This window comes from Loxodonta africana, chromosome 10 (genome assembly GCF_030014295.1).
Source record: "Loxodonta africana isolate mLoxAfr1 chromosome 10, mLoxAfr1.hap2, whole genome shotgun sequence".
In the NCBI taxonomy this organism is placed as follows: domain Eukaryota; kingdom Metazoa; phylum Chordata; class Mammalia; order Proboscidea; family Elephantidae; genus Loxodonta; species Loxodonta africana.
Window position 1 is genome coordinate 107,194,308 of NC_087351.1, and position 18,559 is coordinate 107,212,866.

Here is an 18,559-nt window from a genome sequence, read left to right on the forward strand (position 1 = left end):
ATATTATTTTTTGAGCCAATTTGTTATTTGGCTACGAGATGACCTCGGGTTAGTTTCAGTTCAAGGCTTAAACAGTATCTCAGAGCAATAGTCTCAGGGGAGTCTTCCAGTCTCAATCAGTCTAGCAGTTCTCTTTTTCTTTCTTTTTTTTTTTAAAGGAATTTAAGGTTCTGTTCCATATTTTTCTCCCATTCTATCAGGGTCCATCTATTGTGGCCTTATTAGAATGGTCAGTAGTGGTAGTTGGGCACCATCTAGTTCTTCACTGCTTATTTTCTTACACAGCTGGCATAAGAGCCCCCAGATCTGCAGAGGCAGTCACCAGTAGGGCTCCCTCTCCAGGAGGGTGCTAAAAAGCCAGCCTGGTCTGACGTTGATGCCATAGGAGGGCTTACCAAGCCTCCTATGATCTGGGCCCTGGCTACTTCCCCAACTTCATCTCTTTTTACTTTTCCTCTCCAACCAGAACAAAAGGTCTGGATTTGACCCCGCATATGCCTGCCTCCAAAGCCCTGGAAAAACTGAGCACTGGTGCACCACAGTGCTGGGAACGATGGTACTGGCAGCTGTGTGACACAACTCTCCTAGGAAGCCCTTCCCATTCCCCAGAACTAGAATGAATATGAATCTCCTCTTGTGCTCCGTTCTCCTCTCTCATGATATTCAGTGTGGGAAGAAACACATAGGATCATGCAAGTAAAACACCTATACGTAGTAAGAGATCAATAATAACTGCTGCTTTTATTATGAAAACAAAATTTCCACTGTGCAGCCCTTGCAAAAAAGGGATCCCCTCAGAGAATTAAGTTATAATGCCCTAAGGCAAAAACTGCCATTTTTTTTTTTAAAGGTCAAATAGCAAACATTTTTGGCTTTGCAGGCCAGATGGTTTCTGTTACAACTACTAACTTTACTCAAGTCTGATTTTGTAGTGCAAAAGCAGCCATAAAACATACATTAAAAAAACAAACAAAAAACAAATCCACTGCAGTCGAGTTGATTTTGACTCATAGTGACCCTACAGAAAATATCTAACAAATGTAAAACTATTTACAAAAACACGCAGTTTGCCACCCCGCCCTAAGCATCCACTGTATCCAATAAATTAACTAATGTTCTATGCATCTAGAATGGCACTAGCGATCTATCTTTGGAGAACTGAGAAAACAGTCGCTCGAATAATTTTCTCTAGGACTTAAGACTACAGAAAGACTCCCCGAGAGGACAGGAGTCACGGTTCATTAATCTCTGCTACCCCAGCATCTAGGATGCCCTCAGGAAACATTTATTAAATGGAGCTAAACCTCACCTGTAAACTTGGCTACAGCATCAATGTGCTGTTTGACCTGGACAGCCAGCTCGCGAGTGGGAGTCAGAACCAGTCCAAGGAGAGGATGTCTTGGATGTTCTTTACAGGTAGCAATTTCACCATTTGACTCTTGTTTCAACTCTCCAGGCTGCACTTCATTGAGCTTTTCCTCTTCGTCCTCATTCTGTTTAGAGATGGGCTTCTCCTTGATCAGGGAGGAAGGTCCTTCACCAGCATCATCATCACAGAGGAGCAGCACTTGGTCTGAGATGGTAGCTCTGGTCTTGGCTCTGGCCTTGCAGGGTGGCACACTAGCTTTAGCTTTAGCCTCACTGAACACTGCTTCACTCTCCATTCCAGTCTCATCAGGCAATGTTCCAGACTCAGTTCCAGTCACGTGTGGTGATCCAGTCTCAGCTTTGGCCTCTCCAGGTGGCACTCCAGTACTACCTGGAGCTGACGCAGGCTTCTTCTTTTGCCACTGCAGCACCGCATGAATCATTGGAATGGCAAAGGCAAGAGTTTTTCCACTTCCTTAGAAGTTCAGAAAAAAGAAAAAAAAAGTGAATCAACAGATGCACATACTTTTCCCTAGGTTTTGCAGAGGATGAAACACCCTGAAATAGCCTAGGGCCACCCTAGCCAATCCAAAGCTCCCCTACCCTACACAGGCTCCCCCAGAGCACTGCAACTGCAATTAGGGGCCTGGGGAAAAGTCTGCCCAACCCATATGTAGCCTATAGATGGGCATTGAGGTCTGAAGTCACCAAACATGAGCTAAAGATAAATGCCTGAGCAATGAAACCATAAAGGGATAAAGGGGAAGTTTTCTGTGTTTGTGTTTTTGTTATTGTTAAGGAATAACAACATATTTGGAGATGGGGTGGGAATCTACACAATAAATACCTTCCCAAGACATTTAAGATGGGAAAAATTCAATTTGGAATTATATTGGTACGTTACTCATTTGGTTCTTTGTAAAACGATGTTTAGGATACTGACAAACCATGTCAAAGGTGAGAAAACCAAAACTAAACCCAAGCACTGCCGGTCTACTTGATGCCAACTCATAGTTACAAAGCAGAACTGTTCCATAGCGTTTGCCTGGCTGTACAGCTCAGCATAAAGAAGATAAAAATCCTTCACAACTGGACCAGTAAACATCATCATGATAAAGGTACAAAGGACTGGAGTCAAGGATTTCATTTTACTTGGATCCACAATCAACACCCATGGAAGCAGCAGTCAAGAAATCAAAAGATGTACTGCATTGGGCAAATCTGCTGTAGAAGACCTCTTTAAAGTCTTAGAAAGCAAAGATCTTACTTTGAGGACTAAGGTGTGTTTGACTCAAGCCATGGTATTTTCAATCGTCTCACAGGCATGCGAAAGCTGGACAATAAATAAGGAAGACCCAAGAAGAATTGATGCTTCTGAATCATGGTGTTGGCGAAGAAAACCGAATATACCATCAACTGCCAGAAGAACAAATCTGTCTCAGAAAAAATTACAACCAGAACGCTCCTTAGAAGCAAGGATGGCGAGACTTAGTCTCACACCCTTTGGACATGTTATCAGGAGGTACCAGTCCCTGGAGAAGGATATCGTGCTTGGTAAAGCAGAGGGTCAGCAAAAAAGAGAAAGACCCTATCAACAAGATGGACTGACACAGTGGCTGCAAGGATGGACTCAAGTATACCAAGGATTGTGAGGATGGCGCAGGACGGGACAGTATTTTGTTCTGTTGTACGAAGGATCGCTATGAGTCAGAACCAACTCGACGGCACCTAACAACAACCTGTATGGAAGCAGATCGCCAGGCCTTTGTCCCATGGTGCTGGTGGATGGGTTTGAACTGCCAACCCTTAAGTTAGTAGTTAAAAATGAACGATTTGTGCCACCCAGAGACCTTCAAAAGGGAGAAGGGAATAAAACTATCTTTTTTGGTGATGAAGGAAAGAGCAAAAGGAAATTTTCTTAGGTTTTCAGAAAATTTTAAAATAGCACTATGTACTTTGCCTGTGTTTGAAATTTTCAAATTGGCCTTTGAATGTGTACATATGCAGCCCAAATTCACATCAGCTGAGTGGTCAAAACAACCAACCAAACCAAATCCCTCAAAACTGAGCATTTAAAGTAGCTCCATCTAACTCAAAAAGGAACTCGAGACTTGCCGGCCTGACAGAGACTGGAGAAACCATGAGAGTATGGCCCCTGGACACCTCTTCAGCTCAGTAACGAAGTCACTCCTGAGGTTCACCCTTCAGCCAAAGATTGAACAGCCCCATGGAACAAAATAAGACTAGACGGGTGCACCAGCCCTGGGGCAGGGACTGGAAGGCAGGAGGGAACAGGAAAGCTAGTAATAGGGAACGCAGGGTTGAGAAGGGACAGGGTTGACATGTCGTGGCGTTGTTAACCAATGTCACAGAACAACGCGTGTATTAGCTGTTTGATGAGAAACTAGTTTGTTCTGTAAACCTTCGGCTAAAGTACAATAGAAAAAAAAATTTGAAATTCAGACCTTTTGAATCTATATTTAAAATTAAAGTAGTTCCAAAGTGATAATGCTCCAAGAAGCAGCAAATAAATGCTCTCTGAAGTAAGAAATCTTTGTCAAAGGCTTAAAGAATTCTCACAAATAATTTTCAAAAGAAAAGCTGCAGCTCTCCATGAAAAATAATTACACAAGGAAACCAGCTACAGTAAGCAAGAACAAAAAGAAAAAGGGCAAAAAAAGATGTAAAAAGACTTCGGATATGGGAATCATCAGATCCAGAATACAGCCTAACCATGTTTACAATTAAAAACACAAAGACAAATTTGCAAGCATTTGCAAGGAACAGAAATCAATAAAGAATGACCAAACGGATTTTAAAAACCACCAAACAGAAGGTGTAAAAAAAAACTAAAAAAATTCAGCGTAACATTCAAAACAGCAAGAGAAAATTAATAATGAACTATATATAATATTAAGAAGTTTTTTCAAATGCAGCAGAAATAGTAAACATGCAAATGAGGTTAAGATATATACAATGAGAAAGGTTAACAAATCTAATCAGAATTCTATTCAATTTAATAGATTTCCAAGGGACAAAATGGTAACTTCAGGGGTAAATACGAAAAGATTTCTTTTTATTATTAAACTTCTTCAAAAAATAATTGGCTATTTAAAGCAAAAAAAAGTTTTTTTAAATGTATTTTGGCGTTTCTAATATACATAAAAGTGACCCCGGTGGTACAATGGTTAAAATCTCAGCTGCTAACGGAAAGGTTGAGGTTGAAAAGCACGCAGTGGCTCCACGGGAGAAAGACCTGGTGATCTGCTTCTGTAAAGTTTACAGCCAAGAAAACCCTATGGGGCAGTTCTGCTCGGTCACATGGAGTCCCCGTGAGTCAGAACCGACTCCACAGCACCTACAACCACCACCACGGCCACACGTAAAGATAAAATATACATAAAAAGCACAAAGGCCAAGGCACAGAGAAATGAGAGCAAATCCTTCTAAGATTCTTGTCTTATACAAGGAGTAGTATGATATCAAGGAGCCCTGGTGTCGCAAATGCTTAAGCGCTGACCAAAAGGTGAGCAGTTCGAACCCACCCAGTGGCTCCTCAGGACAAAGACCTGGCGGTCTGCTTCTGTAAAACTTACAGCAAAAATAGGCCACAGACTCAGGTGACATCTATGTCAACTGGCACAACAGTTCAGAATAACAAAGTTCTACATCCTACTCTGCTGAGTAGCATCTGGGGTCTTAAAAGCTTGCAAGTGGCCATCTAAGATACAACTATTGGTTTCTTATTATTTGGAGCAAAGAGAATTATGAAAATCAAAGACCCAAAGGAACAATTAATCCAAATGACTAATGGACCACATGAAACACAGCTTACATGACCCTGAGACCAGGAGAACTAGATGTTGCCCGGTTACCACTACCAACTTCTCTGACTGGGATCACAACAAAGCAGGAGAAAAAATGCAGAACAAAACACCAAATTCACAAAAAAGACCAGACTTACTGGTCTGATAGAGACTGAAGGAACCCCAGAGACTGTGGCCCTAAGACACCCTGCAGAACTGGAGTGAAGTCACTACCAGAGATCTCCCATTAGCCAAGCACAGACAGGCCCATAAAATAAACGCATTCCTTAGAACTACTATATGAGATCAAAAAGAGAGCCTCTGCCCAAAAGCAAAGACGGAAGGCAGGAACGGGCAGGAAGGGGTAGCGATTCAGGACGAAAGGAAACCGGGAACCTAGGACAGAAATGGGGGCAGGGCAGGCACACTGTGGGGAACGGAACCAATGTCATAGAACACTTTGTGTGCAAAATATCCAATGGGAAACTAATTTGCTATGTAAGTTTTCACCTAATGCACAATAAAAAGATAAAAGATTATAACCAAGAAAACCCTACGGGGCAGTTCTACTCTGTCACATGGGGTCACTATGATTCAAAATCGACTCGATAGCACCTAACAATAGTACAGTATCACTTGAAAGCAGACTATGATAAAGATGTGTACTGTGACCCCAAAGCAACTACTAACAGGACACAACAAAGAGGTATAGCTTAGTAAGACAACAAGAGAGATAAAGTATCATACGAAAATGGGGGTGTGGGGGGGAAACAACACTCAATCCAAAAGAAGGCAGAGAAAGGGAAAAGGTTACAAAGAACAGATGGGACAAAAAGAAAACAAAAAACAAAATAAGAGACTTAAACCCAATCATTACCAATAATCACCTCAATTAAAAGGTAGAGATTGTCAGATTAAACAGCAAGATCCAGTTACATATTGCCTACAAGAAACTCACTTTAAATATAAAAACACAAGTCAAAAGTAAGAATATGGAAAAAGACACAGTATGCTAATATTAATCAAAATAAAGCTGAAATGGCTACATTAATAGTTGAATTAGGTTTTAGAACAAAGAATATTGTCAGGGATAAAGAGTGTCATTCGATCATGAGGCGTCAATTCATTTAGAGGATATTAACAATTTTAAGTGTTTATGCAATAACAGAGCTTCAAAATCAATGAAGCAAAAACTGATAGGACCGTAAGTAGAAAACAAGCACTCAAGAAAAAATAAATAACCTGAATTATCTCTATTAAAGAAAATGAGTTCGTAGTTAAAACCCCTCTCCAAACGCAAGTACGGACCCAGATGAATTTGAATTCAAACATTTAAGGAAGAAGAAATGCCAACTCCAAACAAGCTCTTCCAGAAAATGGAAGAGGAGAAAATACTTCATAAGTCATTATGAGGCCAGTATTGCTGTTTCAAAATCAAAGACATTATTAAAAAAAAATACAGAACAACATCCCATGAACGTAAATGCAAAAATTCTCAACAAAATTTGAGCAAACTGAATCCAATAATATATAAACAGAATTATATATTGTGGCCAAGTTAGATTTATCCCAGGAATACAAATTTAACTTCATATTTGAAAATTAATGTAATTTACCATATCAACAGACTAAAAATGAAAAACCACACATCATCTCAATAGATGCAGAAAAAGCATTTGAAAAAAATCCAACATCCATTCCTGATTTAAAAAAAAACCTCTCAATAAACTAGAAACAGAAGAGAGCTTTCTCAAACTGATAAAGCATATTTATCAAACACCATCATACTGAATGGTGAGAGACTGAATGTTTTCCCTGTAAAGATCAGGAACAAGGCAATCATAGCCACTCTACCACTTCTATTCTAAATTGTACTGAAGGTTTTAACCAATGCAACAAGACAAGAAAAATAAAAGGTATTCAGATTGGACGATACGACCATCTTTGTAGAAAATTCTACGGAATCCTCAAAAAACTACTAGAACTAAGTAAGTTGCAGGATACAAGATCAATACATAAAAATCCCTCATATTTCTATTCATTAGCAACAATCAAACAGAAAATTTAAGATGACCATTTACAACAGCATCAAAAATATGAGGTACTTTGGATAAATCTAACAAAAGACGTGCAAAACTTGTACACTGAAAACTATATTACTACAATCAAGACAGTGGAGTACTGGTGTAAAGAGAACAGAGATTTCATAAACAGACCCACACATATATGGCTACTGATTTTCAACAAAGATACTAAGGTAATTCAGCAGCAAAAAGATAATTTTTCAACAAATGGTGCTAGAATAATGAGATATCTGCATGTCAAAAAAAAAACTCTAATCCATACTTTTCACCACGCACAGAATTAATTCAATAAGATCACAGAACCCAAAACTACTAGGGGAAAAAAAACTTCTAGAATGAAACAGGAGAAAATCTTTGCGACCTTGGGTTAGCAAAGGGTTGTTAAGATAAGACACCAAAAGCAAGATCCATAAAAGAAAAAGCTGATGGTTTGAACTTCATCAAAATAACGAACTTCTGCTCTGTGAAAGACTGTTAGGAAAATGAAAAGATAAGTCACTGAGTCGGGAAAAAAACTGTAAATCATGTACCGATAAAGAAGTTGGAGTCCCCAGGTGGTGCAAACGGTAAGTGCTTGACTACTAGCCAAAAAGCTGGCAGTTCAAACTCACTCAGAGGCTCCTCGGGAGTCAGGTCTGGTATCTGTTTCCAAAAGGTCACAGCCTTGAAAATCCTATGGAGCAGTTCTACTTACTCGGCACACATGGGGTCATTGTGATTCGGGCTCAACCTGACAGCAGCTAACAACAAGAACATCCAGAATATATAATAACTCTCAAAACTCAGTATAAGAAAATAAACAACACAATTAAAAATGGGCAAAAGAATCGAACAGACACTTCACCAAAGAAAATATGAATAAGCTAGTAAAAAGTTGCACAATACCAATCAAACTCGCCGTGAAACTGATTCTGATTCATGGCAACTCCATGTGTTACAGAGCTGAGCTCCATCAGGTTTTCTTGGCTATACTCTTTACAGAAGCAGATTGCCAGTCCTTTCTTCCATGATGGCGCTGTGTGGGGTTGAACTGGCAATCTTTCAGTTAGTAGTCAAGAGCAAACCATCTGCACCACCCAGGGATCTTTATTAGTCACTGGGGAAATGCAAATTAAAACCACAAGGAAATAACACTAATATTTAAAGAGCCTAAAATAAACTTAAAAGACTGGTCACACCAAGTGTTGCTGGCAAAGATACAGACCAACTCTAACTCTTAAAACTCCTGGAGAGTTACAGTAAATCGTACCATCACTTTGGAAACTCCCAAAAAGTTACAACATATGCTTATCACATGGCCCAGCCATTCCACATCTAGGTATCTACCAAACAGAAAGTATTTACCCAACAGAAGTTCAAGTGTGTGTCCAAACAAAGACCTGTACACCAACACTTATAACAGCTTTATTTTTAATAGCCAAAAACAGATCGTAAATGTGCACCAACAGATAAGCAGATATACAAATCCACAAAAAAAAATGTGATAGATCCACACAATGGAATACTGCTCATCAATAAAAAGAAATCAACTATTGCTACTTAAAACAACATGGTTGACATTCAAGTATGCTGAGTGAAAGAGCGGGCAGGAACCCACCCCTTTCCCCCATATAAGTACATACTATATGATTCAATTTATATAAAATTCTAGAAAATGCAAACTAATCCATAGTGATAGAAAGCCTATCAGAAGCTGCCTGGGGATGGGAGGGATTACCAAGGGGTCCAAGGAGTCCTTTGGAGGTGATGAATATGTTCATTACCTGTGTGGACAGCAATTGGTCTACAGCCCCAAATGCATGTCCCAATTCTTTCTGAATCTTAGAGCTGTAGAGTCACAGCATTCCATGGGGACAAGCCACACAGGAGCTGCACTACGAATCCAAATGCCAGGCTCCAGTCACGGTGGCTCACACAGACCTTGCCTCTGCCTTCCAGAGACCTACTTGCAGGCCTCTGCACATACCAAAGCAATGTAGCAGCACGCTTAAGTACACGTAGACTTGGCCTAGAATCCAGGCACTGCCAATTTCTAGCTGTGTGATTTCAGGGAAGTTGTCCATCCTCTGTAAGGCCAAGTTTCCTCATCTTTGAGATGGGAACAATAACTGTATCTACTGACCCTAAGTCGGAATTCACACAACAGCAACTCATTCTTAACCTCTGGGTGGCTGAGAGGATTGAACTCATCAATACAAAGTACTTAAGGCAGTGCGTGACACATATTAGGTGCTCAGTAATTTTTATATGCCTAAGTTATTTTTATTACCTCATTCCCCTCTCCTGGGGTACCCCCACTCCTCCATCTATGTAACTCTCATACTGGACCTCACCCCAAGATTTCTGATCACCCTTTCAGAAAGCCAAGGCACGAAGTGTCCAGATGGTATAATCCTACACTATACAATACGGTAGGCAGTAGCCAAGTCCACTTGAAATGTGTTTAGTCTAAAATGAGATGTGCTTTAAGCTTAAAACACACACCAGGCTTTAAAACACCAAAAATAAGAATGTAAAATATCTCAATAATTTTACATTAATTACATATTGAAGTATTTTTTATATACTCAGTTAAACATGTTGTTGTTAGGTACCATCGAGTCGGTTCTGACTCATAGCGACCCCATGCACAACAGAACAAAACACTGCCCAGTCCTGAGCCGTCCTTACAATCATTGTTATGCTCGAGCTCATTCTTGCAGCCACTGTGTCAATCCACCTTCTCGAGGGTCTTCCTCTTTTCCGCTGACCCTGTACTCTGCCAAGCATGATGTCCTTCTCCAGGGACTGATCCCTCCTGACAACATGTCCAAAGTATGTAAGACGCAGTCTCACCATCCTTGCTTCTAAGGAGCATTCTGGTTGTACTTCCTCTGAGACAGATTTGTTCGTTCTTTTAGCAGTCCATGGAATGTTCAATATTCTTCGCCAACACCACAATTCAAAGGCATCAATTCTTCTTCAGTCTTCCTTATTGACTGTCCAGCTTTCACATGCATATGATGCGACTGAAAATACCATGGCTTGGGTCAGGCGCACCTTAGTCTTCAAGGTCACATCTTTGCTCTTCAACACTTTGAAGAGGTCCTTTGCAGCAGATTTGCCCAGTGCAATGAGTCTTTTGATTTCTTGATTGCTGCTTCCATGGGTGTTGATTGTGGATCCAAGTAAAATGAAATCCTTGACAACTTCAATCTTTTCTCCGTTTATCACGATGTTGCTCGTTGGTCCAGTTGTGAGGATTTTTATTTACTTTATGTTGAGGTGCAATCCATACTGAAGGCTGTGCTCTTCGATCTTCATCAGTAAGTGCTTCAAGTCCTCTTCACTTTCAGCAGGAAGGTTGCGTCATCTGTATATCACAGGTTGTTAATGAGTCTTCCTCCAATCCTGATGCCCCATTCTTCTTCATATAGTCCAGCTTCTCAGATTATTTGCTCAGCATACAGACTGAATACATATGGTGAAAGGATACAACCCTGACGCACACCTGACTTTAAACCAATCAGCATCCCCTTGTTCTGTCTGAACAACTGCCTCTTGATCTATGTAAAGGTTCCTCATGAGCACAATTAAGTGTTCTGGAATTCCCATTCTTCCCAATGTTATCCATAGTTTGTTATAATCCACACAGTCAAATGCCTTTGCATAGTCAATAAAACACAGGTAAACATCCTTCTGGTATTCTCTGCTTTCAGCCAGGATCCATCTGACATCAGCAATGATATCCCTGGTTCTACGTCCTCTTCTGAAACTGGCCTGAATTTCTAGCAGTTCCCTGTTTTTGAATGATCTTCAGCAAAATTTTGCTTGTGTGTGATGTTAATAATATTGTTCTATAAATTCCACATTCGGTTGGATCACCTTTCTTGGGAATAGGCATAAATATAGATCTCTTCCAGTCAGTTGGCCAGGAAACTGTCTTCCACATTTCCTGGCATAGACGATTGAGCACCTCTAGCGCTGCATTCGTTTGCTGAAACATCTCAACTGATATTCCATCAATTCCTGGAGCCTTGTTTTTCGCCAATGCCTTCAGAGCAGCTTGGACTTCTTCCTTCAGTACCATTGGTTCCTGATCATATGCCGTCTCTTGAAATGGTTGAACATCGACTAATTCTTTTTGGTATAATGACTCTGTGTATTCCTTCCATCTTCTTTTGATGCTTCCTGTGTCATTTAATATTTTCCCCATAGAATCCTTCACTATTACAACTCAAGGCTTAAATTTTTCCTTCAGTTCCTTCAGCTTGAGAAACACCGAGTGCATTCTTCCCTTTCGGTTTTCCATTTCCAGCTCTTTGCACATGTCATTATAATACTTTACTTTGTCTGCTCGAGCCGCCCTTTGAAATCCTCTGTTCAGTTCTTTGACCTCTTCAATTCTTCCTTTTGCTTTAGCTGCTCGACGTTCGAGAGCAAGTTTCAGAGTCTCCTCTGACATCCATCTTGGTCTTTTCTTTCTTTCCTGTCTTTTCAATGACGTCTTGCTTTCTTCATGGATGATGTCATTCCACGACTCGTCTGGTCTTCGGCTGCTGGTGTTCAATACATCAAATCTGTTCTTCAGATGGTCTCTAAATTCAGGTGGGATATACTCAAGGTCACATTTTGGCTCTCGTGGACTTGGTCTGATTTTCTTCAGTTTCAGCTTGAATTTGCATATGAGCAATTGATGGTCTGTTCCACAGTCGGCCCCTGGCCTTGTTCTGACTGATGACATTGAACTTTTCCATCGTCTCTTTCCACAGATGTAGTCAATTTGATTTCTGTGTGCTCCATCTGGCGAGCTCCATGTGTATAGTTGCCGTTTACATTGATAAAAGAAGGTATTTACAATGAAGAGGTCGTTGGTCTTGCAAAATTCTATCATTCAATCTCCGGCATTGTTTCTATCACCAAGGCCATATTTTCCAACTACGATCCTTGTTCGTTTCCAACTTTCGCATTAAAATCACCAGTAATTATCAATGCATCTTGATTTGATGTTCAATCAATTTCAGACTGCAGCAGCTGATAAAAATCTTCAATTTCATCATCTTTGGCCCTAGTGCTTGGTGCCTATATTTGAATAATAATCGTATTAACTGGTCTTCCTTGTAGGTGTATGGATATTATCCTATCACTGAGTACCTCAGGATAGATCTTGAAATGTTCTTTTTGACGATGAATGCAACACCATTCCTCTTCAAGCTGTCATTCCCAGCATAGTAGACTATATGGTTGTCCAATTTAAAATGGCCAATACCAGTCTACTTCAGTTCACTAATGCCTACACTGTTAAAATTATTTTTCACCTGTTTGTTTATACTTTTTTCTACTGTGGTTCCTTGGTGGGACAGTGGTTAAGAGCTCAGCCGCTAACCAAAAGATCAGCAGTTCAAATCTGTCAGCCACTCCCTGGAAGCCCTGTGAGACAGTTCTACTCTGTCCTATACGGTCGCTTATGAGTCAGAATCAACAAGGGGTTTTTGGTTTGGTTTAAGAAGTTTAAAATTACCTGTATGTTTCACATTACCTATATTTCTATTGACTAAAGCTGGTCTAGTAGGACCAGCAGTTTCAGGCAGTATAAGCTCCACCCCTAGTCGGTAGTCTCGTCTACTTAGTCAGGCAACTTGTCATTTTTTCACAAAGTCTGAGCCATCCCAGGGAAGGAAGGAACCTTAAAAACTGCCAAACAGCCACCTCATGCCTGAATATGCCTACAAAATCCACCCAATGGTTCTCCACTATACACTCAAATACTTCCAATGACAAGAAACTCACCAACTCCCATAGCAACCCCCAAAGGAACCCTTTTTATCTTTGGACAACTATTCAGAATTATAAAGTTCTTCCTCACAGTAATGGAGATCAACCTCCCCAGAGGGCTGATATCAGCCCTACCTTCCTCCTTGGGGTCATTCAAAAAAGACTCAAGAAAAGGAAAAACTACCATTTGCAAATCACTTACAATGTACCAAGTACTGTGTAAACTTCAGTTTACTGTAGCATGTAACCCTCACAGCCACTCCAGGAGCAGGTACTAGTGTTATCTCCATCTTGCAATGGGCCTGTAGTCTCAGAGAGATAGTGATCTGCCTTGTGTACCAGTCAGAAAGTGGTGGATTCCAATGCAGAACTGGTGGACTTCTAAACACCTTCATTCAACATTGCCTTTGTGGCTATGTTCCCAACATTTCCCTCTCTCCCGGTCACCCAGCCTGTTAGCAGTTACAAGCATAATCCAGAACCAATCCTGCCCTGGCCAGACAGGGAAGCACTTACCTGTCTCAGCAGCCCCAAGGATGTCTAATTTGTCACGGATGGCAGGTGCCAAGGTGAGGGCTTGAATTGGTGTGGGTGCAGAAAAGCCTAGAAAGCTGAGTGCTCGGAGTACCCCCTCGGGCACAAACAGGTTCTTCCAAGCTGACACATCAGCCTTCTGATCACGCATTTCAGGCATCCATGTCTTCGCCTTTTTGGGCACCTTCGGAGTAGTACCCTGGGAAGGCTCCAATTTTTTTTTCCCTTTCTTCTTCTTCTTTTTTGGAACACTGTGGGCCTGGCTTCCTGACGTTATCTCTTCCACCTCTGGCTCACGACAAATGGAGCCATCTTCCTGAAGCCCTAGCTCAGCATCTTTGACTTCAAACTCTTTCTGGGCACTAGTACCTTCAGTTTCCACATCTTTACTCTTCTTCAACATGACCTTTTTCTTTGGGGAGCTGGCCTCTCCTTCCTCTGAAACAGCTTGTGCCTTTCTCTTCTTGGGCTGTTCCTTTGAGAAGAGGCTGGAGGGATTCCTGGCAGGGGAGACCAACTGGTAATCTGTCAGTTCCTCAAAGCACACTAAGTCATCCATCTGTCCATCTGCAAACATGTTTGGGTCAATCTTCACCTGCTTCCATTTTCCCACAACTTTGATTCCCTTCATCTGAAATTTGCGATTGGTTGGTGGCTTTGGCTTTGATTTTGTCTCCTTCAACTTCATGGTTGCTGAAAATGAGAGAAATATTCTTTGAGGTTGGCAACTGAGACGTATAGGGTTCTGAGGCAATATATGACACAACTGAGGACACAAGATGGTCTAACACTGATACTCTCTACTAGAGAATATCAAAGAGGGGAAGAAATACACCCACAAAAAAAAAAATGAAACCAAACCCACTGCCGTCGAGTCGATTCTGACTCATACAACCCTATAGCAGATGTATGCATGCATGTGAATGGGAAGGCGTGTGTGATACTCACACATAACTGTACAGGTATATCCGTAGCTGTATGTATATACGTGTTTGTGTGTGTGCTGCATATATTCATATATATAAAATATAGCACAAAATAAAACAGTTACAGAGACTTCCTAGATATATCTAAACACCTCTCGGGATTGGTTTACCAGGTTTGAGGGCTCAGGACCATAGTCTCACAGGACAACTCAGAAAACTAGCGTTAACGTAGCTCATAATGTTCTACGTTCCAGGTTGGTAAGTAGTGTCTAGGATCTTAAACGCTTATCAGTGGCCATCTAAGATACAACTGCTGGTTTCCACTTGTCTGGAGCAAAAGAGAATGAAAGAACCAAAGACTCAAAGAAACTAGCCCACAGGACTAATATCCCACAGGAACCACGGCCTCTTCTAGTCTGAGACCAGAACTAGACAGCGGCCAACTACCACTACCAACCATTCTGACCTGGGATACAACAGACGGTCCCAGATAGAAAGGAAAGAATGTACAACAAAATTCAAATTCCTAAAAAAGGCCAGATCTACTAGACCTATAGACTAGAGGAACCCCCGAGACTACCACCCGACGATACCCTCTGAACTTGGAACTGAAGCTACTCCCAGAGGTCACCTTTCAGCCACATAATAGGCTGGCTTATAAAATAAATAATATCACCTGTGAGTAATGCGTTCCCTTAAACAATCAACTATACAAGCCCAAATGCTCAACACTTACCCAAAAGCTAAGATGAGAAGGCAAGGAAGCGTAGGGAAACTAGATCAACAGAAAAAGAACAAACAGAATGGATACAATAAGAATGCTGACAGGCTGTGAAAATTGTTACCAATGTCACAGATCATGTGAATAAAAATTGTTAAATGAGAACCTAATTTGTCATGTAAACTTTCACCTAAAACACAATAAAATATGTTTTAAAAAGAAAGTACACCCACAGAAGAGACAGCCTGGCCTGGAACAGTGGAGACATGGGAGATGAAGCAAAGACACATGAGCTAAACCTCATTTAGATTCCAGACTCAACACTTAACTGCTTGTGGGATCTTGGACACTGCTACTTACTTCTCTTTGAACCTCTATGTTCTCATCTTTAAAAGGCGAAGGAACTAATAATATCTAAGTCAAAAAATGTTTTATGCAAGTAAATGAAACATTACGGGAAGCATGGCGAGTAAAGCCTGCCACACATTATCCCTTGTGAAGGCAGAATAAAAACCTAGGCTTTTTTTTTTTTTGAAGGTAAGAGTCTCAAAAGTGCTCTGGAGCATTTTTCCTTCTCAAGCCTCACCCGAAGCAAAAAGATGCCCGTTCCAACCTTCTGGCATTTGCCAAAAGGCTTAAAACCCATCCAGCTTTTTCAGTACATTTTAAGTGATTTAAAGACCATTTAGGCACAAATTGTCTGGGCCTAACTCAATCCAAGTTCTCCCTTTTCAGAAAGGCCAAGAAAGACAGCACATCCTGTGGAAAAGGTCAACCTAGGTTCAAAACCGGACCCACCACTTGTCAGCTCTGGGCCTCTGGTGGATGAATTCATCCCTGTGAGCCTCAGTTTCCTCGTCTGTAAAAGGGGTGACGAGGTATCTGTCTCAATGGGTCGTTAGGACAATCTAAAAAAGTGACGCAAGTCAAAAACCGCTTAGCATGGCGTCTGACACGGGGTAAGCAAGTCAGCACGCACTGGAAGGTTCGCCCACCACACAAGCTACGTCACGTTCACAAACAGTCGGGGTTCAACGATAACGGGGGGGAGTCACTCAAACAGGGGCGAGGACGCGGAGCGCAAACTACGGGGCATCAGGGTCCCTCCGCTCGGCGCCAGATCGCGCCCGGCTCCGCGCCTGGAGCTCTCCCTTCGTCTTAGGCACCAGCGAGCGCACTAAGCAAAGAAGCCGAGACCCCCGAACCTTTATGCACGAGGAAGAGGCCCTGGACACGGGGAAGGGGCCCTGCGCGCGGGAGAGACACGCAGCTTGGCTACGCGGCCTGAGCCGGCGGCCGTCCATTCAAAATCCGGGGAATCCAGCGAGCCGGAGAGGCCCGCGATGGGAACCCCAGAGCCCGCACCCAACTCCACTCTAGCGCCGACCCCGGTCCCGCTCCAGCCCTAGGATTCACCGTGTGGCGACCCCGCCGAGGATGCTTCAGACCCTGCTTCAGACCCAGCCGCCGACCGCCTCAGAAAACACCGCGTCCGCCCCTTAGGGGTAGCGTCGCCTACAGTTCCGGGGCGGGGTTTCCATTCACGTATGCGAGCGCAAAGCGAAAGGAAGTCCCTCCCCCACTGTAAACGCCGCCACCTGATTCGCTGCTGCGCGGGGTCGCGGGCTTCTGCCAAACCAGGCCGGCGAGCTGAGCTACGGAGGCTTTGATGGGACAATGCCCTTCCTGGGTTTAGGGAGCTTGCAGAGCCTGCTCCCTGCGAAAAGGCTCTGTTCAGAAACACGTGGGAACGCAAGTGCTCTTGTACCACTGGGCTAGTTTCGGTGTGTCAAAGAGCAAACTGGAAGCACTGTTAAAAATCAAAGTATTGAGTTTTATTGAAGGCATAAAAACTATTCGAATCCGGGACAACTCAGACTCCATGAAATGAACTAAGCGCTCCACCCAAAGAAATTTTTCACAGGGTTTAAATACTGTACTAGGGTAAAATCTTTTTATACTAAAGCAAGAAGAAAGATTTTATTTGGCATATGTTCCAAAAAGCAAAAGTGAGAAACCGACGAACATGCTGCCAGAGCAAAGTCAGCCCGAGTTCAAGCAAGGAATGTAACAGAATCATCAACAACGACAGTCAATTTGATACTTGTGTATTCCATCTGGCGAGGTCTACGTGTATGTTCTTGTCGTTGTTAGGTGCCGTCGAGTCGGTTGCGACTCATACCGACCCTGTGCACAACAGAACGAAACACTGCCCAGTCCTGAGCCATCCTTACTATCGTTGTTGTACTTGAGCCCATTCTTGCTGCCACTGTGTCAATCCACCTCGTTGAGGGTCTTCCTCGTTTCTGCTGACCCTGTACTCTACCAAGCATGATGTCCTTCTCCAGGGACTGATCCCTCCTGACAACATGTCCAAACTATGTAAGATGCAGTCTCACCATCCTTGCTTCTAAGGAGCATTCTGGTTGTACTACTGAGACAGATTTGTTCGTTTTTTTGGCACTCCATGGTATATTCAATATTATTCGTCAACACCACAATTCAAAGGCATCAATTCTTCTTCGGTCCTCCTTATTCACTGTCCAGTTTTCACACACGTATGATGGGATTGAAAATACCATGGCTTGGGTCAGGCACACCTTAGTCTTCAAGGTCACATCTTTGCTCTTCAACAGTTTAAAGAGGTCCTTTGCAGCAGATTTACCCAATGCGATCCATCTTATGATTTCCTGACTGCTGCTTCCATGGCTGTTGATTGTGGATCCGAGTAAAATGAAATTCTTGACAACTTCAATCTTTTCTCCATTTATCATGATGTTGCTCGTTGGTCCAGTTGTGAGGATTTTTGTTTTGTTTATGTTGAGGTGCAATCCATACTGAAGGCTGTGGTCTTTGATCTTCATTAGTAAGTGCTTCAAGTCCTCTTCACTTTCAGCAAACAAGGTTGTGTCATCTGCATAATGCAGGTTGTTAAAGAGTCTTCCTCCAACCCTGATGCCCCGTTCTTCTTCATGTAGTCCAACTTCTCAGATTATTTGCTCAGCATACAGATTGAATACGTATGGTGAAAGGATACAACCCTGACACACACCTGACTTTAAACCAATCAGTATCCCCTTGTTCTGTCCAAACAACTGCCTCTTGATCTGTGTAAAGGTTTCTCATGAGCACAATTAAGTGTTCTGGAATTCCCATTCTTCTCAGTGTTATCCCTAGTTTGTTATGTTCCACACAGTCAAATGCCTTGCACAGTCAATAAAACACAAGTAAACATCCTTCCGGTATTCTCTGCTTTCAGCCAGGATTTATCTGACATCAGCAATGATATTCCTGGTTCCACATTCATTTCTGAAACCGGCCTGAATTTCTGGCAGTTCCCTGTCAATATGCTGCTGCAGCCGTTTT

The 18,559-nt window shown here is 42.1% G+C and overlaps 1 protein-coding gene across 5 annotated transcripts in view; it reads right to left on the reverse strand.

Moving 5' to 3' along the window:
• Positions 1-18,559, reverse strand: part of DDX24 (DEAD-box helicase 24) — a 60,294-nt gene that overhangs the window by 12,416 nt on the left and 29,319 nt on the right. For 2 of the 5 annotated variants that reach the window (XR_010323220.1, XM_010588821.3), the window contains exons 1-3: positions 15,992-16,375; positions 13,529-14,239; positions 1,310-1,843 (exon numbers count right to left, since the gene is read on the reverse strand). Coding sequence is in view for 4 of the 5 variants with exons in the window: in XM_010588821.3 (XP_010587123.2) it covers positions 1,310-1,843; positions 13,529-14,239; positions 15,992-16,028 (1,282 nt within the window). In the remaining variant the exon portion in view is untranslated. Of the gene's footprint in view, positions 1-1,309; positions 1,844-13,528; positions 14,240-15,991; positions 16,376-16,398; positions 16,580-16,609; positions 16,732-18,559 lie in introns of those variants that run through there. The other 3 variants (XM_003408585.4, XM_023546528.2, XM_064292909.1) reach the window with 3 other exon arrangements.